A 26,715-nucleotide genomic window follows, 5' to 3' on the forward strand; every position below is an offset into this window, starting at 1 on the left:
GATCCATATGTTTCATACTATGGTTAGGTTTACCTTAATACTTCTTTTGTAGTTGCGGATGCGTGCAATAGGGGTTAATCATAAGTGGGATGCTTGTAAAAGTAAGGACATCACCCAAGCACCGGTCCACCCACATATCAAATTATCAAAGTACCGAACGCGAATCATATGAACGTGATGAAAACTAGCTTGACGATAATTCCCATGTGTCCTCGGGAGCGTTTTCCTTCATATAAGAAATTGTCCAGGCTTGTCCTTTGCTACAAAAAGGATTGGGCCACCTTGCTGCACTTTATTTACTTTTGTTACTTGTTACTCGTTACCAATTACCTTATCACAAAACTATCGGTTACCGATAATTTCAGTGCTTGCAGAGGATACCTTGCTGAAAACCGCTTATCATTTCCTTCTGTTCCTCGTTGGGTTCGACACTCTTACTTATCGAAAGGACTACGATAGAGCCCCTATACTTGTGGTTCATCAAGACTCTTTTCTGGCGCCGTTGCCGGGGAGTGAAGCGCCTTTGGTAGGTGGAATTTGGTAAGGAAAAATTTATATAGTGTGCTGAAATTTACTGTCACTTGTTACTATGGAAAGTAATCCTCTGAGGGGCTTGTTAGGGGTATCTTCACCTCAACCAGTAGAGCAAAGAGTTGCTCCTCAACCTACTGAACCTACTGAAAATAAAATGTCTACTTTGAAATTCCTTCGGGTATGATAGAAAAACTGCTAGCTAATCCTTTTGCAGGAGATGGAACATTACATCCTGATGAGCACCTAATCTATGTGGATGAAGTTTGTGGATTATTTAAGCTTGCAGGTATGCCCGATGATGTTATCAAGAAGAAGGTCTTCCCTTTATCTTTGAAGGGAGATGCATTGACTTGGTACAGGCTATGTGATGATATGGGATCATGGAACTACAAGCGATTGAAATTGGAATTTCATCAGAAGTTTTATCCTATGCATCTTGTTCATCGTGATCGTAATTATAGATATAATTTTTGGCCTCGCGAAGGAGAAAGCATCGCTCAAGCTTGGGGGAGGCTTAAGTCAATGTTATATTCATGCCCCAATCATGAGCTCTCAAGAGAAATGATTATTCAAAAAAATTATGCCCGGCTTTCTGACAACAATCGCGCCATGCTCGATACTTCTTGTACCGGTTCTTTTATGATGAAGACTATTGAATTCAAATTGAATTTATTGGAAAGAATTAAACGCAACTCTAAAGATTGGGATCTCGATGAAGGTAAGGAGTCATATATAACACCTAAGTTTGATTGTGTTAAATCTTTTATGGATACCGATGTTTTTCGTAAATTTAGCACTAAATATGGACTTGACTCTGAGATAGTAGCTTCTTTTTTGAATCTTTTGCTGCTCACATTGATCTCCCTAAGGAGAAGTGGTTTAAATACCATCCTCCCATAGAAGTAAAAGTAGTTGCACCTATTAAAGTTGAAGAAAAGACTATCACTTATAATGATCCTATTGTTCCTACTGCTTATGTTGAGAAACCACCTTTCCCTGTTAGGATAAAGGATCATGCTAAAGCTTCAACTGTGGTTCGTAAAAGTAATATTAGAACTTATACACCTCCTGAGCAAGTTAAAGTTGAACCTAATATTGCTATCATTAAAGATCTCTTGGCTGATAATATTGATGGGCATGTTATTTACTTCTGCAATGAGACTGCTAGAATTGCTAAACCTTGTGCTAAAGATAAACATAGACCTGTGGTAGGCATGCCTGTTATTTCTGTTAAAATAGGAGATCGTTGTTATCATGGCTTATGTGACATGGGTGCTAGTGCTAGTGCAATACCTATTGACTTATACAAATAAATTATGCATGACATTGCACCCGCTGAGTTAGAAGAAATTGATGTCACCATTAAGCTTGCCAATAGAGATACTATTTCACCAATTGGGATTGTTAGATATGTTGAAGTCTTGTGTGGGAAAACTAAATATCCTGCTGATTTTCTTGTTCTTGGTTCCCCACAAGATAGCTTTTGTCCCATTATATTTGGTAGACCCTTCTTGAACACTATTAATGCTATGATAGACTACGAAAAGGATGTTGTTACTATTGGTTTAGGTGATATGACTCATGAATTTTAATTTCTCTAAATTCCGTAGACAACACCATGAAGAGGAATTGCCTAGTAAAGATGAAATTATTGGTCTTGCTTCTATTGCCGTACCTCCTAGTGATCCTTTAGAACAATATTTGCTAGACCATGAAAATGATATGTTTATGAATGAAAGAAGGGAAATAGATGAAGTGTTCTTTAAACAGGGACCTATTCTGAAACACAACTTGCCTATTGAAATCCTAGGGGATCCCCCTCCACCTAAGGGTGATCCCATGTTTGAGCTTAAACCGTTACCTGATACTCTTATATATGCTTATCTTGATAAAAAGAAGATATATCCTGTTATTATTAGTGCTAACCTTTCAGAGAAAGAGGAAGAAAAATTATTGAAAACTCTGAAGAAGCACCGTGTTGCTATTGGATATACTCTTGATGATCTTAAGGTCATTAGTCCCACTCTATGTCAACATAAAATAAATTTGGAGAAAGATGCCAAACCAGTTATTGATCATCAACGACAGCTGAATCCTAAGATGAAAGAAGTGATAAGAAAGGAAATACTAAAGCTTCTTGAGGCAGGTATATATAATCTATCCCGTTGCTGATAGTCAGTGGGTAAGCCCTATCCATTGTGTCCCTAAGAAGGGAGGTATTACTATCGTTCCTAATGATAAAGATGAATTGATCCCGCAAAGAATTATTACAGGTTATAGGATGGTAATTGATTTCCGCAAATTAAATAAAGCTACTAAAAAAGATCATTACCCCTTACCTTTTATTGATCAAATGCTAGAAAGGTTATCCAAACATACACATTTTTGCTTTCTAGATGGTTATTCTGGTTTCTCTCAAATACCTGTGTTAGCTGATGATCAATCAAAGACCACTTTTACTTGCCCTTTCGGTACTTTTGCTTATAGACGTATGCCTTTTGGTTTATGTAATGCACCTGCTACCTTTCAAGATGCATGATGGCTATATTCTCTGATTTTTGTGAAAAGATTTGTGAGGTTTTCATGGACGATTTCTCCGTCTATGGATCCTCTTTTGATGATTGCTTGAGCAACCTTGATCGAGTTTTGTAGAGATGTGAAGAAACTAACCTTGTCTTGAATTGGGAGAAGTGCCACTTTATGGTTAATGAAGGTATTGTCTTGGGGCATAAAATTTCTGAAAGAGGTATTGAAGTTGATAAAGCTAAGGTTGATGCTATTGAAAAGATGCCATGTCCCAAGGACATCAAAGGTATAAGAGGTTTCCTTGGTCATGCCGGTTTTTATAGGAGGTTCATTAAGGACTTCTCAAAAATTTCTTGGTCTCTGACTAATCTATTACAAAAAGATATACCATTTGTCTTCGATGATGATTGTGTAGAAGCATTTGAAATACTTAAGAAAGCATTGATTTCTGCACCTATTGTTCAGCCACCTGATTGGAATTTACCTTTGAAATTTTGTGCGATGCTAGTAATTATGCTGTAGGTGCTGTTCTAGGGCAAAGAGTTGATAAGAAATTAAATGTTATTCAATATGCTAGCAAAACTCTAGACAATGCCCAGAGAAATTATGCCACTACTGAAAAAGAGTTTTTAGCAGTTGTATTTGCTTGTGATAAGTTCAGACCTTATATTGTTGATTCTAAAGTAACTATTCACACTGATCATGCTGCTATTAAATATCTTATGGAAAACAAAGATGCTATACCTAGACTTATTAGATGGGTTCTCTTGCTACAAGAATTTGATTTGCATATTATTGATACAAAGGGAGCTGAGAACCCCGTTGCAGACAACTTGTCCAGGTTAGAAAATGTTCTTGATGACCCACTACCTATTGATGATAGCTTTCCTGATGAACAACTAAATGTCATAAATGCTTCTCGTGCTACTCCATGGTATGCTGATTATGCTAATTACATTGTTGCTAAATTTATACCACCTAGTTTCACATACCAGCAAAAGAAAAAGTTTTTCTATGATTTGAGACATTACTTTTGGTATGACCCACATCTTTATAAAGAAGGAGTAGATGGTGTTATTAGGCATTGTGTACCTGATCATGAACAGGAACAGATCCTATGCAAGTGCCACTCCAAGGCTTATGGAGGGCACCACGCTGGAGATAGAACTGCACATAAGGTATTGCAATCCGGCTTTTATTGGCCTACTCTCTTCAAAGATGCTCGTCAGTTTGTCTTATCTTGTGATGAATGTCAAAGAATTGGTAATATTAGTAGACGTCAGGAAATGCCTATGAATTATTCACTTGTTATTGAACCATTTGATGTTTGGGGCTTTGATTATATGGGACTGTTTCCTGCCTCTAATAGGTATACTCATATCTTAGTTGATGTTGATTACGTTACTAAGAGGGTAGAAGCTATTCCAACTAGTAGTGCTGATCATAACACTTCTATTAAGATGCTTAAAGAAGTTATTTTTCCAAGGTTTGGAGTCCCTACATATTTAATGACCGATGGTGGTTCACATTTCATTCATGGTGCTTTTCGTAAGATGCTTGCTAAGTATGACGTTAATCATAGAATTGCATCTCCATATCACCCACAGTCTAGTGGTCAAGTAGAATTGAGTAATAGGGAACTTAAATTAATTTTGCAAAAGACTGTTAATAGATCTAGAAAGAATTGGTCCAAGAAACTTGATGATGCATTATGGGCCTATAGAACCGCATATAAAAATCCTATGGGTATGTCTCCGTATAAAATGGTTTATGGAAAAGCATGCCATTTACCTCTATAACTAGAACATAAGGCATATTGGGCTATTAAAGAGCTCCATTATGATTTCAAACTTGCCAGTGAGAAGAGGTTATTTGATATTAGCTCACTTGATGAGTGGAGAACCCAAGCCTATGAGAATGCCAAGTTGTTTAAAGAAAAAGTTAAAAGATGGCATGATGAAAGGATACAAAAGCGTGAGTTTAGTGTAGGTGATTATGTATTGCTATACAACTCTCATTTAAGATTTTTTGCAGGAAAACTTCTCTCTAAATGGGAAGGTCCTTACGTTATCGAGGAGGTCTATCGTTCCGGTGCCATAAAAATCAACAACTTCGAAGGCACAAATCCGAAGGTGGTGAATGGTCAAAGAATCAAACATTATATCTCAGGTAATCCTATAAATGTTGAAACCAATGTTATTGAAATCGTAACCCTAGAGGAATACATAAGGGACACTTTCCGGAACGTTTCAGACTCTGAAAAGGAATAGGTATGTGGTATGGTAAGTAAACCGACTCCAAAACATTTCTAATGGCAATTTTTCTCCGTTTTGGAATATTTAGAAAAATAGAAAAATAAGAAGCAGTCCGGGAAGGACACGAGGCCTCCACGAGGGTGGAGGGCACGCCCTACCCCTGGGCGCGCCCCCTGCCTCATGGGCACCTCGTGCGCTCTCCATACTCCGTTTTATTGCACGATACGTATTTTGGTCGGTAAAAATTAATTATATAATCTCCCGAAGGTTTTGACTCCTGTATCACGCAATTATCCTCTGTTTTTGTTTTGAGCTGTTTCTGCCGCAGATTTGGAGCAGGATGTCATCTCAGGATTCTGACGGAGAGAGCTATGTCTCACACCTCATTGCTGACCCAAAGACCTATGGGAACCTATCTCCTTGTGGTCGAACTACGGATGAGGAGGAGGATGCTCATTTGATGAGGATCAATGATTCAAGTTCGGAGGAGGAGGAGGATGTCCCTCTATCTCAACCTGGGGATATGCACGTGAAATTCAAGAAATCTAGTCTCCCTAAGAGGGCTAAGATATCTAACAACTGATCTATTCCTTCTCGTTTTCGGCAGAAAAGCAAAGGACATTTATGTGACAAGATCTTGAAGCTGGAATCGGAGGTCGGTGATTTAAAGGAGGAAATTGCTCTTCTCAATTACAGTATGAAGAAGCTAAAGACACAACTGTCATCATCAACAACTCCATCATCACCTCCTCCAAAAAAAGGAAAACTAAGTATTTGGTATGGGCACTCCCAAGCTTGGGGGAGGTGCCCCGGTATCGTATCACCATCACACTCCTATCTTTACCGTTTTTCTTAGTCCGATCCTTTTAGTAACATCTTGATCTAGTAGAATAAAGTTTTAGAATGATTTAGTTTTGAGTTTTGCTTTATGATCCCTCTATGTAATCGAGTATGTGAGCTATATATAATAAAGATTAGTGTTGAGTCAAGGGCTTGATTATCTTGCTATGATATTGGGGGAATAAAAGAAAAGAGAAAGAATAAAAAGAAAAAAATAGATCATATTGATCTTATGGAGAGTAATGACTTCACATAGAGATAGTATGATGATTAAAAGTTGTTGAGAGTTGACAAACATAGTTTTGGTCATCGTTGCAATTAATAGGAAGTAATAAAGAAAGAGAGGTTTCACATATAAATATACTATCTTGGACATCTTTTATGATTGTGAGCACTCATTAAAATATGACATGCTAAAGAGTTGATGTTGGACAAGGAAGACAAGTAATGGGTTATGTTTTCTTATATCTGAGATAAATGTATATTGTCATGGATCGTCCAACATGTTGAGTTTGCCTTTCCCCCTCATGCTAGCCAAATTCTTTGCACCAAGTAGAAATACTACTTGTGCTTCCAAATACCCTTGAAACCAGTTTTGCCATAAGAGTCCACCATATCTACCTATGGATTGAGTAAGATCCTTCAAGTAAGTTGTCATCGGTGCAAGCAATAAAAATTGCTCTTTAAATATGTATGACTTATTAGTGTGGGAGAAAATAAGCTTTATACGATCTTGTGATGTGGAAGAAATAAAAGCGACAGACTGCATAATAAAGGTCCATATCACAAGTGGCAATATAAAGTGACGTTCTTCCGCATTAAGATTTTGTGCATCCAACCCTGAAAGCGCATGACAACCTCTGCTTCCCTTTGCGAAGGGCCTATATTTTATTTTTTATCTTATACCTTATGCAAGAGTCATGGTAATCTTCACCTTTCCTTTTTACATTTTATCCTTTGGCAAGCACAGTGTGTTGGAAAGATCCTGATATATATATCTAATTGGATGTAAGTTAGGATGAACTATTATTGTTGACATTACCCTTGAGGTAAAAGGTTGGGAGGCGAAACTATAAGCCCCTATCTTTCTCTGTGTCCGATTAAAACTCCGTAACCACAAGTATTGCGTGAGTGTTAGCAATTGTGAAAGACAAAATGATAGTTGAGTATGTGGACTTGTTGCAAAGCTCTTACATAGACTCTTTCTGATGTTATGATAAATTGCAATTGCTTCAATGACTGAGATTATAGTTTGTTAGTTCTCAATGAAGTTTCTGATTCATACCTGACATTGTGGATAGATTATTACTTGAGCATAAGAAATCATATATATGACAATATCCATATATGATGCTGTTATGAGAATGATCATGATGCTCTCATGTCCGTATTTTATGTTATTGACACCTCTACCTCTAAACATCTGGACATATTTATAGTTATCGGCTTCCGCTTGAGGATAAGCGAGGTCTAAGCTTGGGGGAGTTGATACGTCCATTTTGCATCATGCTTTTATATCGATATTTATTGCATTATGGGCTATTATTACACATTATGTAACAATACTTATGCCTATTCTCTCTTATTTTACAAGGTTTACATGAAGAGGGAGAATGCCGGCAGCTGGAATTCTGGGCTGGAAAAGGAGCAAATATTAGAGCCTATTCTGCGTAACTCCGAAAGTCCTGAAACTCCATGAAAGTTATTTTTGGAAATAATAAAAATATTGAGCGGAAGAAATACCAGAGGGGGGGCTACCCACCAGGCACGAGGGTGGGGGGCGCGCCCTACCCCCCTGGGCGCGCCCCCTGCCTCGTGGGCCCCCTGGTGGCCCTCTGGTGCCCATCTTCTGCTATATGAAGTCTTTCGTCTGAAGAAAAATCATAAGGAAGCTTTTGGGATGAGACTCCGCCGCCACGAGGCGGAACCTTGGCGGAACCAATCTAGGGCTCCGGCGGAGCTGTTCTGCCGGGACACTTCCCTCCGGGAGGGGGAAATCATCGCCATCGTCATCACCAATGCTCCTCTCATCGGGAGGGGGCCAATCTCCATCAACATCTTCACCAGCACCATCTCCTCTCAAACCCTAGTTCATCTCTTGTATCCAATTCTTGTCTCTAAGTCTGGGATTGGTACATGTAGGTTGCTAGTAGTGTTGATTACTCCTTGTAGTTGATGCTAGTTGGTTTACTTGGTGGAAGATCATATGTTCAGATCCATTATGCATATTAATACTCGTCTGATTATGAACATTAATATGCTTTGTGAGTAGTTATGTTTGTTCCTGAGGACAAGGGAGAAGTCTTGCTATTAGTAGTCATGTGAATTTGGTATTCGTTTGATATTTTCATGAGATGTATGTTGTCTCTCCTCTAGTGGTGTTATGTAAATGTCGACTACATGACACTTCACCATTGTTTGGGCCTAGAGGAAGGCATTGGGAAATAATAAGTAGATGATCGGTTGCTAGAGTGACAGAAGCTTAAACCCTAGTTTATGCGTTGCTTCGTAAGGGGCTGATTTGGATCCGTATGTTTCATGCTATGGTTTAGGTTTACCTTAATACTTCTTTTGTAGTTGCGGATGCTTGCAATAGGGGTTAATCATAAGTGGGATGCTTGTCCAAGTAAGGACAGCACCCAAGCACCGGTCCATCCACATATCAAATTATCAAAGTACCGAACGCGAATCATATGAATGTGATGAAAACTAGCTTGACGATAATTCCCATGTGTCCTCGGGAGCGTTTTCCTTCATATAAGAAATTGTCCAGGCTTGTCCTTTGCTACAAAAAGGATTGGGCCACCTTGCTGCACTTTATTTACTTTTGTTACTTGTTACTCGTTACCAATTACCTTATCACAAAACTATCTGTTACCGATAATTTCAGTGCTTGCAGAGAATACCTTGCTGAAAATCGCTTATCATTTCCTTCTGGTCCTTGTTGGGTTCGACACTCTTATTTATCGAAAGGAGTACGATAGATCCCCTATACTTGTGGGTCATCACACCTCCGTGTGTGAAACGACATACGTACACTGCCTTCTCCCGCCTTAATTTTTTTACACAGGCAGATTAGACCAAATAGAAGTATCGTGCTAAATTTTGGAATTATTTTGGGTTCATTTGGCCTTTTTTATACATTAATTGATTTTCTTGCCACTTAATGTGCATAATTCAAATTTGAACTATAAGCACATGCTCCAGTGCACTAAAGTTGGTTGAAAAATCATATGTGTGTCCTTGGGTGAATTTCTAGGTCCCATGCAAGAAATGGAAATGAAATTCAAACATCTAGGTGTTGTGGCTCGGCTGAAAAGATCGAGAAACTTGGTTTTTTAATTCCTGTAAATCCAAAACACGCCTGAAAATCATGAAACTTGGTATGGTGTCATGACAAGGCACCAGCATGCTGTGGTAATTTTTCTGTCCAATTTGCGAAGGCGCACACATTAATAATCAACAAAAGTCATTTTGGAACAAGTGCTTTCACGTTACCAATCGGAAACACAAGTATTATTGAAACCGTTGGCGTTCTACTTACCAATTACGTGCCGCCACGCGTCCTCTTTTTTTATTGGCTAGGAGGTGACATGCGGGGGAGCTATTTGAGTACGGGAGGCGTGCGATCAGACCCCTACGCGTGCTCATCGGGAGAAAAGCCCTTTAACCGCTACCCGCCTACCTCCCTCCCAACATCTCCATTAATGGCACCCGAGCCCCTGTTCTACGGCATGGCTATTTGTCTCACTGGAGTGAGATTTAAGAGAAAAATAAAAATATGAAAAGAAAGTTTTGCAAGGATCTTGATGTAAGATCCGATGGACCTATATAGCATCGACTACGACATATAGCAAGCATGATAAATATAAGGATGATGACAGTGGATAATAATTGTCTTACGTATTTAGGAACATAATTAAAAAAGCCACATGCGGCAACGCCCAAAATACACAAGGGCAAAAGAAGAAGGAAGACAACGATCTGGCTCGCTGATCTCTACTTTCTTAATGCTTTGCTGCAGGCCGCGGGAACTAGTCTCCGCGGCGAATGGCGGTGAGCTCTTTCTTGTCCTCAAGATGCTGCTTGAGAGCATCCACGGATTCCTCCACCAGCCTTCTGCGCTCGATGCGCGGCATGGCATTCTCGTCCATAAGTTTCTCGAGGATGATGCCGGTCCTCTTCAACAAGGCAGTGGTCTCCTCCTGCTGCTCCACACTTTCGACGATCTTCGCCCTCAGCAGGTCGTGCTCGGCCCGGAGCTTGGCATTGCTCTCATTTAGTTGTCGGATGACGCCGGTAGCCTATTCAAAAGAGGCTTTCATGTCGTCCTGCAACCTCGCCTAGCCAGAGATCTGATCCATCTGGCTATGGACGATCGCATGCATGCGCCTGTAAGAGTCCTCGCCTGCCCGCGAGACATTTTCCCAGGTTGCCGTGACGCGGGAGGACATCTCTACTGCACTCGCGGCGCGACGGGACGCTGACTAGGGGCCAGGCCCACCTCTCACCTAGGTGGTCTCAACCTGCCCCGTTGCTCCGCCACAAAGTATTAGTCGGGGGCCGTCGGGAACCCAGGCCCACCACTACCGGGATGGAACCACCTGTCCTTTCAGCCCCCACATCGGAATCACTTGCGGGTACTCTACGAGCCGACCCGACTTCAGTCACCACATGTATCATATAATATGTATGTAAGTATATACCCGTGATCAGCTCCCGAGTGATCACGGCCCGGTAGTATAGCATGGAAGACGGATAAGAATGTAGGGCCACTGATGATAATCTAGCATCCTATACTAAGCATTTAGGATTGAAGGTAAGGGTAACAACTGTAGCAACAATGACAGGCTGTGCAGCAGAATAGGATTAACCGAAAGCAGTAACATGCTACACTACTCTAATGCAAGCAGTAGAGAGAAGGAATAGGCGATATCAGGTTGATCAAGGGGGGGCTTGCCTGGTTGCTCTGTAGACAGAAACGGCCCCTCGAAGGTGAACTAGTCCATCACTGGTTCAACCACGGTCTCGGGGTCAACTAGAAAGAAGCAACGAAGGGGGAACATAATAAATAACACAGCAATCAAAGCATCACAAAGCATAACATGGCAATACGCAGTGCTAGGTGTGCCCTAACGCGGTAGTAGGTGATACCAGCGAAGGGGGGAAACATCCGGGAAAATATTCCCGGTGTTTCGCGTTTTTGGACAGTGAACCGGATATGAAATGTTGCATGTTCGCTATGCTAGGGACGTGTGGCGGGCGAAGGGACTGCGTATTCGGATTCGTCTCGTCGTTCTGAGCAACTTTCATGTACAAAGTACTTCCATCCGAGCTATGGATTATTTTATATTAATTTTCAAAGTTTTAATCAATTTCTAGATTATTATTATTAAATTAATTCAAAAATAGCATTACTGCATCAGCAAGACGTCAGCAGTCAACAGAGATGTTGACTGGGTCGCTGACGTGTGGGTCCCGCATGTCATTGACTATTGAGGTTAATTAGGGTTTAATTAAGCATGGTTAATTAAGTTTAACTAAACTAGATTAATTAAGTTAATTAATTATTATTATTATTATTATTTTATTCCTTTTTATAAAAAAACTTTCCAGGGGCTGGGCCCTACTTGTCATTGCCCCCAGGGGGTGGGGCCCAACTGTCATAGGCCCCTATGGCCTTAGCGGGTTGGGCGAGCGTAGGGGGCGGCGCCGCCGGTGCGGCGTGCAACCCCGGCGAGGACGAGCGAGCGGCGGCAGTGGGTGGCCAGGAGGGGCGCAGATCGAGGCGCGCGCGTCGAGCGCACGAGGTAGCGGCTACGGGGGGCGCGAGCGGGGGGTACTGCCCACGCGCGGTGCGGGGAGGAGGCCGCGGCCATGAGGCAACATCGGGCGGACGGCGACGAGCGGTCGACAGGGTAGAGCGGGGCGTGGCCGAGCGCGGCGCACGAAGGCAGTGGGCGGAGCAAGCAGCAGCGAGCGGTAGCAGGAGGAAGAGCAGCAGCGGCAACTAGGGAGGGTTGCGGCGCGGTGCAGACGAGCACGGCGCGTGCGCGCGTGTGGACGAGCGGCTGGAGTGGACGATGAGTGCGGGGAGAGGAGGAGAGGCCGGGGGTCTCAGCGGGGTTGTAGGGCACGTGGCAGTGGGGCGTGGGGAGGACGGCGGGGACGAGGCGACGACAGAGAGGACGTCGACGATGGAGTCCGGCGAGGAGGAGGATGGGGACGACACGCGGTGGGGAGGAGACGAGGTCGAGGCGGCGTTCCGGGCGATGGCGACGTGGTCCAGCGGCGTCGGCGGCGTCGGGTGGATGCACTGACAATGACGACGACACGGCGGTGTCTAGCGCAGGGTGCGGGCCACCAGCGGGCGCTCGGGGTGTAGGTGGTGGCTGTGTGAGACGACAGCGCAGGTGGGCGCGCGGAGCATGGCGGCGGCCGACGGCGTAGCGATGGGGGCGACGGGTGGCGGTGTTGGGGTCGGTTAGAGGGAGGAGTGGACCGAGGGGGGAGTGGGGTGTCGGTTAGGGTTTCGGGCTAGCGGGGGGAGGGGGTTATGGGGGGAGTGGGTGGGCAGTTGGGCCGGCCAGGCGGCCAGGTGACCTGCTGGGCCGAAGCCCAATGAGGGGGGTTTCCTTTTCTTTTCTCTTGTTGTTTGTTTTGTCTTCTTTTACCTTTTCTTATTTTTCTTTTATGTTTTCTTTTAGTTCCTAATTATTTTAGTTTTAATAAAATATCAAAGTGGCACCTAAATTGATGTTACAAATTATGTCACAACCACAAAAAGTTTCATCCCAAAATAATTTAGTTTAGTATTTTACAAAATATAAAAGGCATATAATTAATGATTTTAGCCACTGATTTAATTAGTTTAATGCATTTAAACATTTTACAAAGAATTGGTTTCTCCACCAATATATCTAATTAATTGTTTGCCACAATAAGAACATTTTAGTTTTGACTTTTGAAAACTTTAATTGTTTGACTTGTTTTTGAATTTGGATTTTGAATTGGTTTTGAACTAACGCGAGATTAGCAACAGTAACGGAGGTGACGTGGCATCATTAGCAGAGGTTCACTGTAGCTTAATTATCCGGGCGTCACACAATTGCACGGTTGTTTCTGCTTCAAGCACATCTGGCCTTATGGGCAAAACAACATCATCAGCATACACGGACAGAAGGTGCTTTATACCCCAGTAGCACAGCGATTTGAAAAGGTTGCTCTGCTCCCCTTTCAGAAACGGTGCAGTCAAGGTGTCCATGATGATAACAAAGAGAAGAGGGGACACCAGGTCACCTTGTCGAAGTCCACACGCATGCGAGAAATCCTGTCCAGGGTTGCCATTGATCAAGACACTGGAGCTAGTCGTAGATAGAAGACATGCCAAACATGCAATCCACTTTGGCCCGAACCCACGATGCTTGAGGAGTTTAAGCAAGAATGCCCAATTCACAGAATCGAAAGCCTTAGCTATGTCAATCTTCATCATGATGGCAGGAACTTGCCGCCGGTGGAGAATCTTGATCAATTGCTGCACCAATAGGAAGTTATCAACTATAGAGCGGCCGGCTATGAACGCACTTTGGTTGGAATGCACAAGGGATGGAATGAGCGGAGTAATCTGGTTGGCCATTATTTTGGAGACAATCTTCCAGATACTATGCACCAAACTGATTGGTCTGAAATCCCTTATGTCCACTGCTGCCAGTTTCTTCGGCAGAAGAGTGATGTACGCCTCGTTCAAATGAGCAATGCCACAACCACCTCTAGAACTGAAAGTGCGGATAGCTTTGCACACCACCTCTTTGGTTGTTGCCCAGCAAGATTGGTAGAAGCGCAGGGAGAAGTCGTCCGGCCCCGGGCTTTGTCGGGCGGCAGAGTGGTTATTGTTGTCCAAATTTCACTGTTAGAGAAATCGTGCTCAAGGTGCGCCGTGTCCACAGGAGGAAGATCCAGATGTTGGAGGTTCAGGCAGTGCTGAGGCTGCCCTGGGGTGCCAATTAATTTGCTGAAATGCTGAGCGGCAAGATCGTCCATGGCCTATTGGGTAGTGGCTTCAATTCCCTCCTTTTGCAACTTGAAGATGTGGTTCCGGGCCATTGTGCACTGGCATAGGATTGGAAAAATCCAGTATTTGCATCACCTTCTTTGAGCCACAAGAGCCGGGATTGCTGCCTGGCAATGGTACGTTGAAGGGAGGCCAGCCCTAGGATTTTCTTCTTGAGTTGTCGGCGCAACCAGATCTCAGCGTCAGAGAGCGACCGCTGACCCATAGCAACATCCATCAGACGAATGACCTCGTGTGCCATTTGGATTTCACTAGTAGAAAAAGGGTCAAACGTGAAGCACATTAGTGCCAGTTCCAACGGCTAGCCGGGCCGCTCTCACTAGTACAGGTTTGTGGCGAACCTTTAGCACCGGTTCGTGCCACGAACCGCTACTAATGAGAGTGGTGGCATGATGTTGTCAGTCTGGGGCCCCTCCAGCACCTTTAGTACCGGTTCGTGTCACAAACCGGTACTAAAGGTCGTCTTACATAAACCCTTCATCCAGCCGAGCTCGCTCTGTTCTTCCCCTTTCCCCTCCCTCTCTGTTCTTCCCCTCTTCCTCTCGAGCTCATCACACATTTTGCCCAAAATTTGTCAAGATTTGAAGGTCCCCATCGATTCAAATGATCACAAAGGTTAGCAACTTTGTCCTTTCATCGCTCATTAGTAGATTAGCTCTTGCAATGCTTTATATAGTGTTTAATTTGTGAGTTTAGTAATTTGGGAGGAATTATATGTGCTAGTATTTGATTTATATGCAATTTGAGGTAAAAAATAACACTTAGTTTGCATATGTAGGTGTGGTTTACTTAGTGCCTTCAAAATCTCCGTCGTAATCACCGTCGATCGCCCGCACCGCCCCGTCGCCGGCACCACCTTGTACGAGAAGGAGTTTGCAGATGACGCAAGGACTGCATGGTTTGGTCTAAGCGCAGATGGCATTAATCCTTTTGGGGAGCAGAGCAGCAACCATAGCACCTGGCCTGTGACTCTATGTTTGTATAACCTTCCTCCTTGGTTGTGCATGAAGCGGAAGTTCATTATGATGTCAGTGCTCATCCAAGGCCCTAAGCAACCCGGCAATGACATTGATGTGTACCTAAGGCCATTAGTTGAAGAACTCTTACAACTATGGAATGGAACAGGTGTACGTGCGTGGGATGAGCACATGGGGGAAGAATTTGACCTAAAGGCGTTGCTGTTCGTGACCATCAATGATTGGCCTGCTCTCAGTAACCTTTCAGGACAGACAAATAAGGGATACCGCGGCGCATGCACACATTGTTTGGACGATACCGACAGTATATATTTGGCTAATTGTAAGAAGAATGTGTACCTGGGACATCGTCGATTTCTTCCGAGCAGGCATCCCGTAAGAAAGAAAGGCAAGCATTTCAAAGGTGAGGCGGATCACCGGACGAAGCCTCGCCACCGTACTGGTGCTGATGTACATGATATGGTCAAGGATTTGAAGGTGGTCTTTGGAAAGGGTCCTGGTGGACAACCTGTTCCGAATGACGCTGACGGGCGCACACCCATATTGGAAATCTATCCTTTATATTGCCGATGGATCTCTGACTCCACGACGACAGGGCCTTTACGGTTGCTTTCAGTCTATTGAACAGATCCAGAAAGGGGTCAGTCAGGGGTGCAGTGGAGAACCATCCCGCAACAATAGCTTCTTGAAAACCTGCCATCTTAGGCCAGAAAGATTGGAAGTGGAACCTTGATTTCCTTTGGAAGTTCATGTTCGTTGCCATCAGAAGGGGACAATGGTCAGATAGAGATGTGCATAGGGCCTGCTGGAGATGACTCTGATGGGTATAGTCCCACTCCACGAAGGCAAACCATCGGTCGATTTTCTCAAGTGTAGGGGCCCTTTGCTCGTTGCCCCACGTGTATCGTCAATCCACAAGGTCAGATTCCTTGAGCTATAGGTCATTTAGCAGCTGCCTAAACCTCCCCATCATGCGGCGGTTGATTAGGTCATTGCTTTTGTCCGAAGCATCCGCAATGAGATTGAAGTCTCCCGCTACTGCCCACAGGCCCGGTCTATCCACGCGGACATCTCTGAGCTCTTGAAGGAATTGCACTTTAACGCATCATGTGTCGGGCCATAGACCACCGTGAGATTCTAGCTCGGGGCGTCGAGAAGCCCGAGCTCCACAGTCACCGAGAACGTGTCAACCCTAGATGAGATGACTTTGACCAAAGCAGACTGCCAGGCTACGATGATTCCGCCAGCAGTGTTAACAGCGGGTAGCACAACAAAAGAATCATACTTCATGCCAAGGACCCTTGAGATGGTGAACCGGTCCACAACTGCCAATTTAGGCTCCACGAAGCAGACAACAGAGGCATTGGCGTCGTCCACGATGGATCGAATGACAGCTACACGACTGGGGCCATTAAGCCCACGGACATTCCACACAAGCACGTTATGATTGCAACAGTTCATTGACATTGGAAAGGCCCACAACCACGATCATGAGGCCGCGCACTCGGCAAGCCAACACCGTCGGCGCCACCGGCACGAACTGCTCTAGTGCGAATAACTTAGTTAGCGTGTCTATGCTTGATGGGGGTAATGGCTCCTTGAACAGGTCAGCGTATCTGGCCACGCAATCCACAGAAGGATCGTCGTCCATGTGGCAGAAGCCCAATCTGGCCATGAGGACACGTTGCGCGCGTTGCACATAGGATGCTGGTAATCCCTTCGAAACTTTAGCAACTTTGATATATATTAGTGATCAAAGACCATACAAAGTCAATCACACCTTATATTTTAGAAAGGAGGGAATGCGTGTTATTTTCCTTCCTTCGCCTTAGTGGTTAGGGCAACTCCCATCCTGGCTTCACCACTAAGCCCACGGATTCGTTTTTCCTTTGCCTACTGCTCCGATGTTCGGTGATTGGAAGGGGAATCCCGATGACTTCACTCTGGCTAGTAAGTTTAAGTTCGAATTTTTTTAGTTTTCGTAGGTGCCACACTCGGACGGATTGCAACGCTTCTGAGTTTGTTTGTCTTTCGGGTTTTAATCCTCCTTGAGTTAATTTGTCTGGACGAGGTCAGTGGAGATTCGGTGTAGATTTCCGCCATCTACTTGAGACGACGAGGTTAGGGAGGGTATCTCGCCGCGCAAGTGTGATGATGAGATTCATTTTCATGTTTAGCGACGACCGAGATCGAGATCTATTCCAGGATTTAACGACGACGACTACGGCTCCAACGATTTGGTCCTTAGGGGCACGTGCATAAAGATTTCCTGGCTGTTATCAACAAGGTCAAATTGGCTCTAGTAGGGTATCAGCGACAACAACGCGTGGACCACTCGTTCTGGCGCCGGTATTGGTCGTTCAGTGGTCTAGGGACCTTAATGTAATTTTTATTATGTTTGAGCTGTTTTATACTTCTGACGAACTTCTATAAATTCGGATCCTTTTCAACAACAAAAAATGTACGTGTTGTTTTACTTTCCCTTTCCGTGCTTGCCACTTTAACTGAAGGTTACAACAGTGATCCTCTAGCTCAAGAAATACTTATGGCTCTCGCAGTTGATCCCACCAGCAAACTACCTTTTGCATGGCAGGAATGGGTACTGAGATACAATCATACAAAGACAGGATATATGTGAGAGCTAATACTACTGCTCAGTAACACATTTTACAAGCTGTGCATTCTAGTCTAGTGGGTGGCCATTCTGGCACTACAGCCACTTACCACGGAATCAAAACAATATTCGCCTTGCCCAACTTAAAGAATCACGTTGAAGATTACATTATACAATGTACATAATGCCAGCAACCTAAGATGGAACACACTAAGTTACCAGGGCTACTGGAGCCTTTGAAAGTGCCTAAGGATGCCTGGACTATGATCAATATGGATTTTGTGGAGGGGTTTCCCAAGTGAAATACTTATGACTCTATCTTGGTGGTCATTGACAAGTTCAGTAAATATTTGTTGACAACATTTACGAACTGCATGGGTTGCTTGAAGAAGCCATTTTTTACAGAGATCAGAGATCCACTGATTACTAGTCATTTTTGGCAGCAGCTATTCAAACTGACAGGTACTCAACTAAACATGAGCAATGCAAGGTATCCAGAAACTGATGGCCGGACTAAAAGGCTGAATCAGTGCCTTGAAAATTATCTACAGTGTTTTGTTCATGCTTGCCCTCACAAATGGCTTCATTGGCTGCATTTAGCTGATTTTTGGTACAACACATCTTACCATTCAACAGTCAGCACATTCCCATTTGTGGTGTTGTATGGCAGACAGTCTCGAGAACTTGGAATCACTTCATTGACTTTCACGCCTTAGACAGAGCTGGATGAATGGATCAAGGCTCTAGCAGACATGAATGTTGTCACTCAACATCAAGTGCAACAAGCTCAAAAGCACATGAAGCCTCAAGCAGATAAAGTGGAACGACAATTCTCTGTAGTTGATTCAGTGTACCTAAATTGCAGTCGTATGTTCAGATGACAATTGCTCGATACAGCAACCAGACGTTGCTATTCAAATACTTCGGACCATTCTCAATTCTGCAGAAAGTGGGTCCCGTGGCTTACAAATTTGAGCTTCCTGAAACTGGGAAGATTCATCCGGTCGTCCACGTCGCATTACTGAAAAAAGCGGTTCCTCCAGCATGAGAGGTGTGTTTGGATTTACCTGATGCTTGTGCTAACTCAGCCCAGATGATACAACCGGTAGTTGTCCTGAACCGCCATGTGATCAACCATTCCGAGGGTACTACTGCTCGAATGGACAGAGTTATCTGAAGACTGGGCGACGTGGGAAGATCTCAAAGATGTTCGGAAATGTTAACGCCCACACGTGTGGGCGTTTGCTCATCGCCCACACGCCTTCATCACCACTCATTTTGCCACGTATGAATAGATGACATCAGCAGAATTTTTTTGGTTTTTCGGCTTAAAAATGTTGTATCTCCTAAATAAAAAAACGAACTAAAAATCCGTTTTCACCATTAAATCCGTCTCGACGAGATCTTTAAAACTAGACCCCATGTTGATATGTTTCGACGATTTTTTTTTGCCAGAAGTTACCACGATGTTTACACTGCAGTTGCCATATGGCTTAAACTAAAGTTGCCATGTGGCAATTTTAGTTTGTAGATCATGGCAATTTTAGTATTTTGATGATGGCAACTCCAGTACTTTGATCATGAAAATTATTTTTTGTATGAACCATGGCAATTTTACGTGCATGTATCATGGCAATTTTAGTTTATGGTTCATGGCAAGTCTAGTTTCTTAATTTCCCGTTTTATAAATGTCAAAATTTACTTTTAAATGTAAAAGAAAATAGCTGAAACATATCATGTCAACTTCAGTGTAAACATCATGGCAATTCATATGCAATAGACATGGCAACTTTTAATCCAAAAAAATTTCATCAAAACATATCAACATAGGATCTTGTTTCGAAGATCTCATCGCGAGGGATTTAATGGTGAAAACGAATTTTCAATCGGATTTTTTGTTTAAGAGATAAAACATTTTAAAAACTGAAAATCCAAAACAATTCCTACCTGCATGCATGCGATGAGATGGCAATCCCTTCGCACCACACGTGTGGCAGTTAGCGCGACCCAAGATGTTTGTCTGTCCCGCGTTCATATATAAAATAAACAACATATTAATTTTCTATACTTTTTGTGAGACAAATTAATTTTCTATACTTAATAGTATCATACTACATATCGTGGCGGAGCTTCAGCCACTTCTCTGGGCGGGCCAAAACAGGCCTGGTTAGGAAAATGGCTTCGTGGGCCTGACGCCGTTGACGCCTCCACTCTCAAAAATGGAAAAATGCGAGGACAGGAAAGAAAAAAACCTCACGCCGCTCCACCTCACGCCGCTCCACCGTTCCCACTCCGAGCGCCGCCGTCCTGTCGCCACCGCCGCCGCTGACGGCAGCGCGAAGCAGAAGCTCGCCCCCGCGGCAGGAATCGCCGTGTTCCCTCGACCCTGAAGCTACTCTACCTCACACCGCTCCACCGCTCCCAATCCCAGCGCAGCCGCCTGTCGCCACCACCGCCGCGGCCGGCAGCGCGAATCCAGCTTGCTCCTCCCCGCGGCTCGAATCGCCGTCTCGCTGGCCAAGTTCGGCCCAACAAGATCCCCGTTGCCGTCGGAGGCTGGCCACAGTTCGAAGCCAGCTTGCTCCTCCCCCGGCCGATTAATCCCCTCTGGTCGCCCGCCGCCGGTTAGTGCTCTTCCTTTTGCCCTTTGCTTGCCGGAGAAGAACTCGGAGCGTCACTCGGAATTCCTGCAGGAACAGGCTCGCTCGGAATTCAGCACAAGTCGGAATCTTTGTCGAATGCCAGTCCGTGTTGTAGCACTAGAAGCGCCCTGGGAATCGGATTCAGTCCATATCCGTATTGTTCTTGGCCTCGGATTTGCTTCTCCTACTGGAATTTGAATCGGCTGGTGATCTATCTGTATATAAGTATCGCCAGGAGCCAGCCTTTCCTCTGCAGAAATTTGCGTTCAACTTACTGAATTTTTTGTCAGTTTGGCCCAAGCTGAAGATATCTGCAGAGAGATTTGTCAGTTTGGCCGAAGCAGAAGATATCTGCAGAGACTCTGCTCCAATGGAGTCATGTAGTGTTGCCAGGATAATGAGCTTAGGGAAGCTTGCTATACACAGGACGTATTTGTGCACCCTAATCTTCAGAAATTTGCCAAAGCTGCTAGGCTTCACTCCCAGTTCACTGAAGAAATTCTGCAAAGTAGAACATGTTGAGCTACAACTGACCAAGAAGACTACACTGGGCACATTGCCGGAGCTGCCTCCGGACATCTTGATGGGTATCTTTGCCACCCTTGAGATCCCTGACCTCGTGCGTGCCGGCTCTGTCTGCTCCTCCTGGCGCTCCGCATACACAAGCCTACGGAGCCTTGGGCAGTACAATCTCCAGCAGACCCCATGCCTCCTCTACACTTCCGAATCCACCGGTGAGAGTGTTGCGTGCCTCTACAGCCTCGCAGAGAAGAGGTCGTACAAGTTAACCCTCCCAGGGCCGCCTATCCGCACTAGGTGTTTGATCGGGTCCTCACATGGCTGGCTGGTAACTGTTGACGACAGATCTGAGATGCACCTCGTCAATCCCATCACATGTGAACAGATTGCTCTCCCTTCGGTGATCACCATCGAGCAGGTGAACCCCATAGTTGATGAGTATGGTGCTCTCCACAAGTATGAATTCTCATGGCACACTGGAGCCCATGGTGTTTATAGCTCGCCATCAATCTTCGCTCTTGACAAGCTGCGGCATGAACTCCACTATAAAGCGTTTGTTTTCCCTGATACATCCACTGGAAGCTACATTGTCGTTCTCATCCATAATCCAATGCGTCAGCTCTCTTTTGCAAGGGTTGGGGATGATAAGTGGACCTGGTTGCCACCTTATGATGACTATAAGGACTGCACTTACAAGGATGGCTTGTTGTATGCTGCATGCACTTACAAGGGAGAACTTCACACCTTTGATCTTAGTGGCCCTGTGGTCACAAGGAAGACGATTATAAGCATACCCAGGGAGTATGAATGTGAGTACATGTACGTTGTTCAAGCTCCATGGGGTGGTCTGCTACTTATATGGAGGATCTTTGAGGATCATAATGTAGAACCTGAACCTGGGGCATCTGTGTTTTGGAACACTACGGAATATAGAATATATGAATTTGACGCTGCAGGAAGTGAACTTAAGGAAATCAATTGCTTGCGTGACCATGTGTTGTTTCTTGGGCATAATCAATCACTTTGTCTTGGTGCTGAAGAATATCCGTGTCTCAGGGCAAATCATGTCTACTTCACCGATGATAATTCTTTATGGACATGTGGATTGAAAAATGATCACCGTGATATGGGAGTTCTTAACTTGGATGATAACAGCAGGGAGGACCTTGTGTCTCCACAGCTTTGGTCAAACTTTCCGGCTCCAATGTGGATTACACCTGATCTTCGAAAGATGAACTTGGCTTCAGAGGGAGATTGAAGGAAATGGATCGATTGATTCAATGAACCAACTAAGATGTGGCTTGCTGGCTTACTGGGGTTGCGACATTATCATCAACAAAGTACTGAAGGGACCACCTGGACTGTGTGAAGGTGTACTCATTGCTTGGCCTTGGTCCTTATAGGCCAGAGAGTTCGCTCTGAATAAATAGTTTTTGAGTTTTATCTGTTTGCATATGTTATAGTGATGTAATTCTCCAGAGTTTAATGTGTCAACAGAAAAGTTGAGTGATATGAATACTTATTTGTTCTATGTTCTTGTCATTTTTTTTTCAAATTTCTTCTGCGATTCTTGTGTCGATATCTTATGGTGGTGTGTTAGTATATTTATTGATTCTTCATCATTTCCAAATGATCAGATAAGTTTGTAATCAGTATATTTTCTACTATAATGTCCAGATGGACATGTTACTCTAGTGTAACCCTGATGGGTTTGGTATAATAGCAATGAATTGGAATGATACTATTTCCTTTGAATTGAGAAATTTGTAAGCCTGCATTAAAATGGTACTATTTCCTACCAATTGGGGCAGCAGTATTAAAACACTTAAAGATTGTACACAGGAAATCAACCATTTTTTAGTACTAAAATGTTAAGAGATAAATCCGCATCTCAACATACATACATATTTCAAATTTCAACTTCGATATTCATTAAAGCTGCTGTTTCAGAGAGACTTAATTGCAGAACATGAGTCATATTTGCAGTACAAATTATCAAGCAGCACCCAAGATGAGTTTTCTCCTCGTCGTCACAACTACTTTACATTTCTACCAATCGTAAGATCTTTCTTGGCAGTATCACTCTTGTGCATGAGCTTTCTCCTCTCTTTATCATCAAAGCTGCTGGATATCTAACATCAGTTGTAAGCCTGCATATCAGAGCACAATACTTAGCATTCTCCCCCAAAAAAAAGACCACAATATTTAGCAGAGAAGAGACGGTTGCAATTTGGACCAAATTTGGATTATTCGGCACTAGAATCAGCCCAGCAATGCATGTCAATCAATTTACATTATAACCTTTTTCATATATACTAACTAACTTACCTAGTAGATGCAAACATGGCAAAAATTTAGCATTGAGAGACTCAAGAACATACATTCTGATAGGTTGACCAGTTAAACATACATTTATCATTAATCCTTACTAACATCAGCTGCAGAAAAGCTTAATTCAGAAGGAAACAAACCGTAGCCGAAGAGGGCCGGTGCGCCGCCGACGGTCAGCCCGGTGGGGGTGGACGCGGCGGAGGTGAGCCGGTCAGGCGGGGTATTTTTTCAGAGAGTTTTTCAGAGGGAAGAAGGGACGGCCATGTATATATATGAAGCGCTGGTGTTCTCTGTTCGGTTGCGTTCCGGCCCACGAGGGAGGGATTTGGCCCATGCTCTGCTTTCTCTCTAGTATCTAGAAAAAAACACAATTTCTCAAAAAAAAATCTAGAAAAAAACACAGATAATTCTTCCCTTTGCTAATTTCGGTTACTAGAAAATGGCAATGAAAATTTACAGAGAAACAAAAAGTGACCCTGGTTAACCCGGAATCTTGTGTGGTTAAAAGTGGCCCTAATTTCGGTTACTAGAGGACTACCAACTTTTCTTTTCTTAGTTGATTTTCGGATTATGGATCATTAACTTCTCTCACTCGAAAAAAACGCATAATTCTTCCTTTTGCTAATTTCAGTTACTAGAAAATGGCAATGAAATTTTTACAGAGAAAAAAATAGTGACTCTATTTAACCCGGAATCTTGGTTAAAATCAAACCTGTAAATATGCCGCCAGCCGTGGTGGAGAACTATATCGCCGGTGGTCAGAAGAAGGGGACAACCACTATGGGTCACGCTATTTGATAGAGCCGGGAAGCACACACACAACGGTGAGTGAAGCCTTGCCCGAAGATTGTTGATGTCGTCCAGGATACGCAAGATGCCCATGAGGTTGTGGCCGCCATCACCATGGCCCTGCCGGCACCTCGATAGCAGACTATAGGCGGTGAGCCAATGGTCGACTGCCCCAGAGCCATGCCATGTCACTTATGACGTGCTGACAACGGCCCCTGGTGTTGAAGCCGGAGAAATCGACGTTCTTAGATGTGATGACAACGACCCGAGTGTTGATGATGAATGCACTTGCATTCTTAAGATCTAATAGGAGCCGCAGAAAATAGTAACATAATTTGATGTCGTCGTGAAAGGTATTTATGATGCTCATGAGGTTGCGGCCACCGTCATCGAGGCAACAAAGGTGAAGGATCGGAGATTTCAACGAGGGGAGGGGGTCAGGGTTGAATAGACACTAGTAACTTTTCTTTTCTTGGTTGATTTTTGGGATTACAGAATATTGAGTCCTCTGGCTATTAGAAATTGCTCCAAAACTAACACTCAACATTGACCGGCCTCTAGCCGCTCGTTCGGTGGTGAATCTGATTATTGACAGGCCAACCTTGACCAGTCAGTGATGTTGAAGTTGTCAGGGCCTAATGGCACTATCACAATGGGACTTTCCCAAGACAATTTTGTTGAATGCATGGTTTAAAACTTCGACGATTGTTTTTCAGAATTTCGTGAGCGGATTTTTTAGGGTGAGCGGATTTTTTGCATTTCGTTCCATGTCTTTTGGTAGGCTTAAATAGACATGATAAAATGGTCTTCACACGTCGCCCAGAAACACTGTAGTAGATCATTATCAACCTACTCTATAGGTCTTGAGGACAAACTCCCTGGTTGCGACAAGTGTGGCACATGCAATGCTCCACTTGTCACCACAAGGTGAAGTCAAAGTGACCTTTGTAAGGGGTACCCTTATGTAGTGATTTCGGCGAAAAACGACACGCCACTCGCGTGGCTCAGGCCGACAACTGCTACATGGGCCCGTGCCGCGCACGCGAGTCTCCTTCAGCGAATGAGAGCGAGAATGAGCACCTCCTAGCGAGCGAGCGAAGGTAAATTTTTTTACTTCTTTTTACTTTCAACTAACAAAAATTATGACTTTCGAAAAAAATTCAAATTCTAAAAAACAATTCGCGAAGTTTTTGCAATAAAAAGTTAATCAATACGTAAAATTTCATGATTTCGAAAAAATGATCACAAATTCAAAAAAATGATAGCAAATTTTAAAATGATCAATTAAAACCATTTGAGAATTCAAAAAAATTCATCAGTCCAAATATGTTTCTTTATTTTTGTGTGAATTCCTAATATGTTTTTCCTTGGTTTTTTTTCGTTTCTTTCTTTAATTTTCTTCTGGTTTTTTAGTTCTATATTTTTCTTTTTCTTTTTATCCGCACATGTCTACATTTTATTACACATTTTACATTTTTTATATACATATTAAAAATTTACACATGTTAGATTTTCCAAATACATGATTAGCCCTTTTTCATACTCATGTTTCTTTTCAAATATTTGTAAAAAAAAGTTCAAGTACACAATGAAACATTTTTTGGAATGGTATAATTTTCTAAAACTATGCATTTTTACACTGTATAATTTTTGTTTTGTTAATATCACGAACATATTCTTGAAAACCATGAATATTTTTGAAATGTAACATACTTTTTTTAATAGTAATCCCTAGTGATCTAAATGCTCTTATATTTCTTTACAAAGGGAGTACAGATTATTTTTTATTATTTACAGGAATATTGTTTTACATAGTAGAAAGAATTTTGAAACAAGTGTAAATTTTTTAAATGTTACAGAAATTTTTTATTGAATGATTTCATATTTTTAAAATTGTGCTAACTAGTTTTTAAACTGTGTTAATATTTTTCATATTCGAAGTAACTTCTTTAAATAAATAGAGCAAATTTCAAAAAGTATTTTTTTAAATATATGTACTTAGAATGTCTCAAAATATAAACAAATAATTATAAAGAGAAAAGAACGAAGCTGGTGAAATAAGGTCACTGGGCCGGCCACTTAGGGCTCGTAAGGCAGGCGCACCACTGTCGAGACAAACACGCATGCAACATTCTCTGTTGTTGTTTTCGGGTTTCTCTGTATCCGTCTATCGTCAGCGAGGTGTTGAAATCATTAACTGAGGAGTACTCTTTCTAAAGATAATTATCATCTCCTTAGGTTGCAACTAGGAATGTTCCTTTTTTGTAGATTTGTTAATTCAAAATGTTTTACCTCTTAAATTATGCGTCCAAATCGTGAACCGTTTCTACCGTTGAATTGAGATCTTCCAAAATAGATCTCATGTTAATAGGTTTCGATGAACGTTTTTCCATGAAAAAAATGGAAGGAAAAAACCGAGCCGGAAGCCTGATTTTCCCCCTCAATTGTTTCCTTTCCGAGTGTGCCTCTCATGGAAGCAAATTTGTGCCTCTCGCGGAAGTGGAAAAATAAATATGTTTTTCCCTCTCGGTGAGGCACAACTATGACTCTGTAGGATTGTAAGTAGGTCTAGGGGTGATTAGACTAATTAACCAAATAAAATCTAGCCTTTTCTCAA

At 43.1% G+C, this 26,715-nt stretch overlaps 1 protein-coding gene across 2 annotated transcripts; it reads left to right on the plus strand.

The window, feature by feature from the left end:
* The first annotated feature begins 20,079 nt into the window (after positions 1-20,079).
* Positions 20,080-22,593, plus strand: LOC119352916 (probable F-box protein At4g22165). 2 transcript variants are annotated; one of them, XM_037619507.1, is made up of 2 exons: positions 20,080-20,441; positions 20,511-22,593. In XM_037619507.1, the coding sequence occupies exon 2, from the start codon at positions 20,830-20,832 to the stop codon at positions 22,234-22,236; it is 1,407 nt and encodes a 468-aa protein (XP_037475404.1). In that variant the 5' UTR covers positions 20,080-20,441; positions 20,511-20,829; the 3' UTR covers positions 22,237-22,593. The 2 variants fall into 2 exon arrangements, with proteins under 2 accessions (XP_037475404.1, XP_037475405.1); XM_037619508.1 differs by having other exon boundaries at positions 20,517-22,593.
* The last annotated feature ends 4,122 nt before the right edge of the window (positions 22,594-26,715 follow it).

This window comes from Triticum dicoccoides, chromosome 2A, assembly GCF_002162155.2.
Source record: "Triticum dicoccoides isolate Atlit2015 ecotype Zavitan chromosome 2A, WEW_v2.0, whole genome shotgun sequence".
NCBI classification, from domain to species: domain Eukaryota; kingdom Viridiplantae; phylum Streptophyta; class Magnoliopsida; order Poales; family Poaceae; genus Triticum; species Triticum dicoccoides.

Bases quoted from the DNA above. Each gene is read 5' to 3' on its own strand.
- LOC119352916 (XM_037619507.1), top strand. From the start codon at position 20,830: ATGGAGTCATGTAGTGTTGCCAGGATAATGAGCTTAGGGAAGCTTGCT.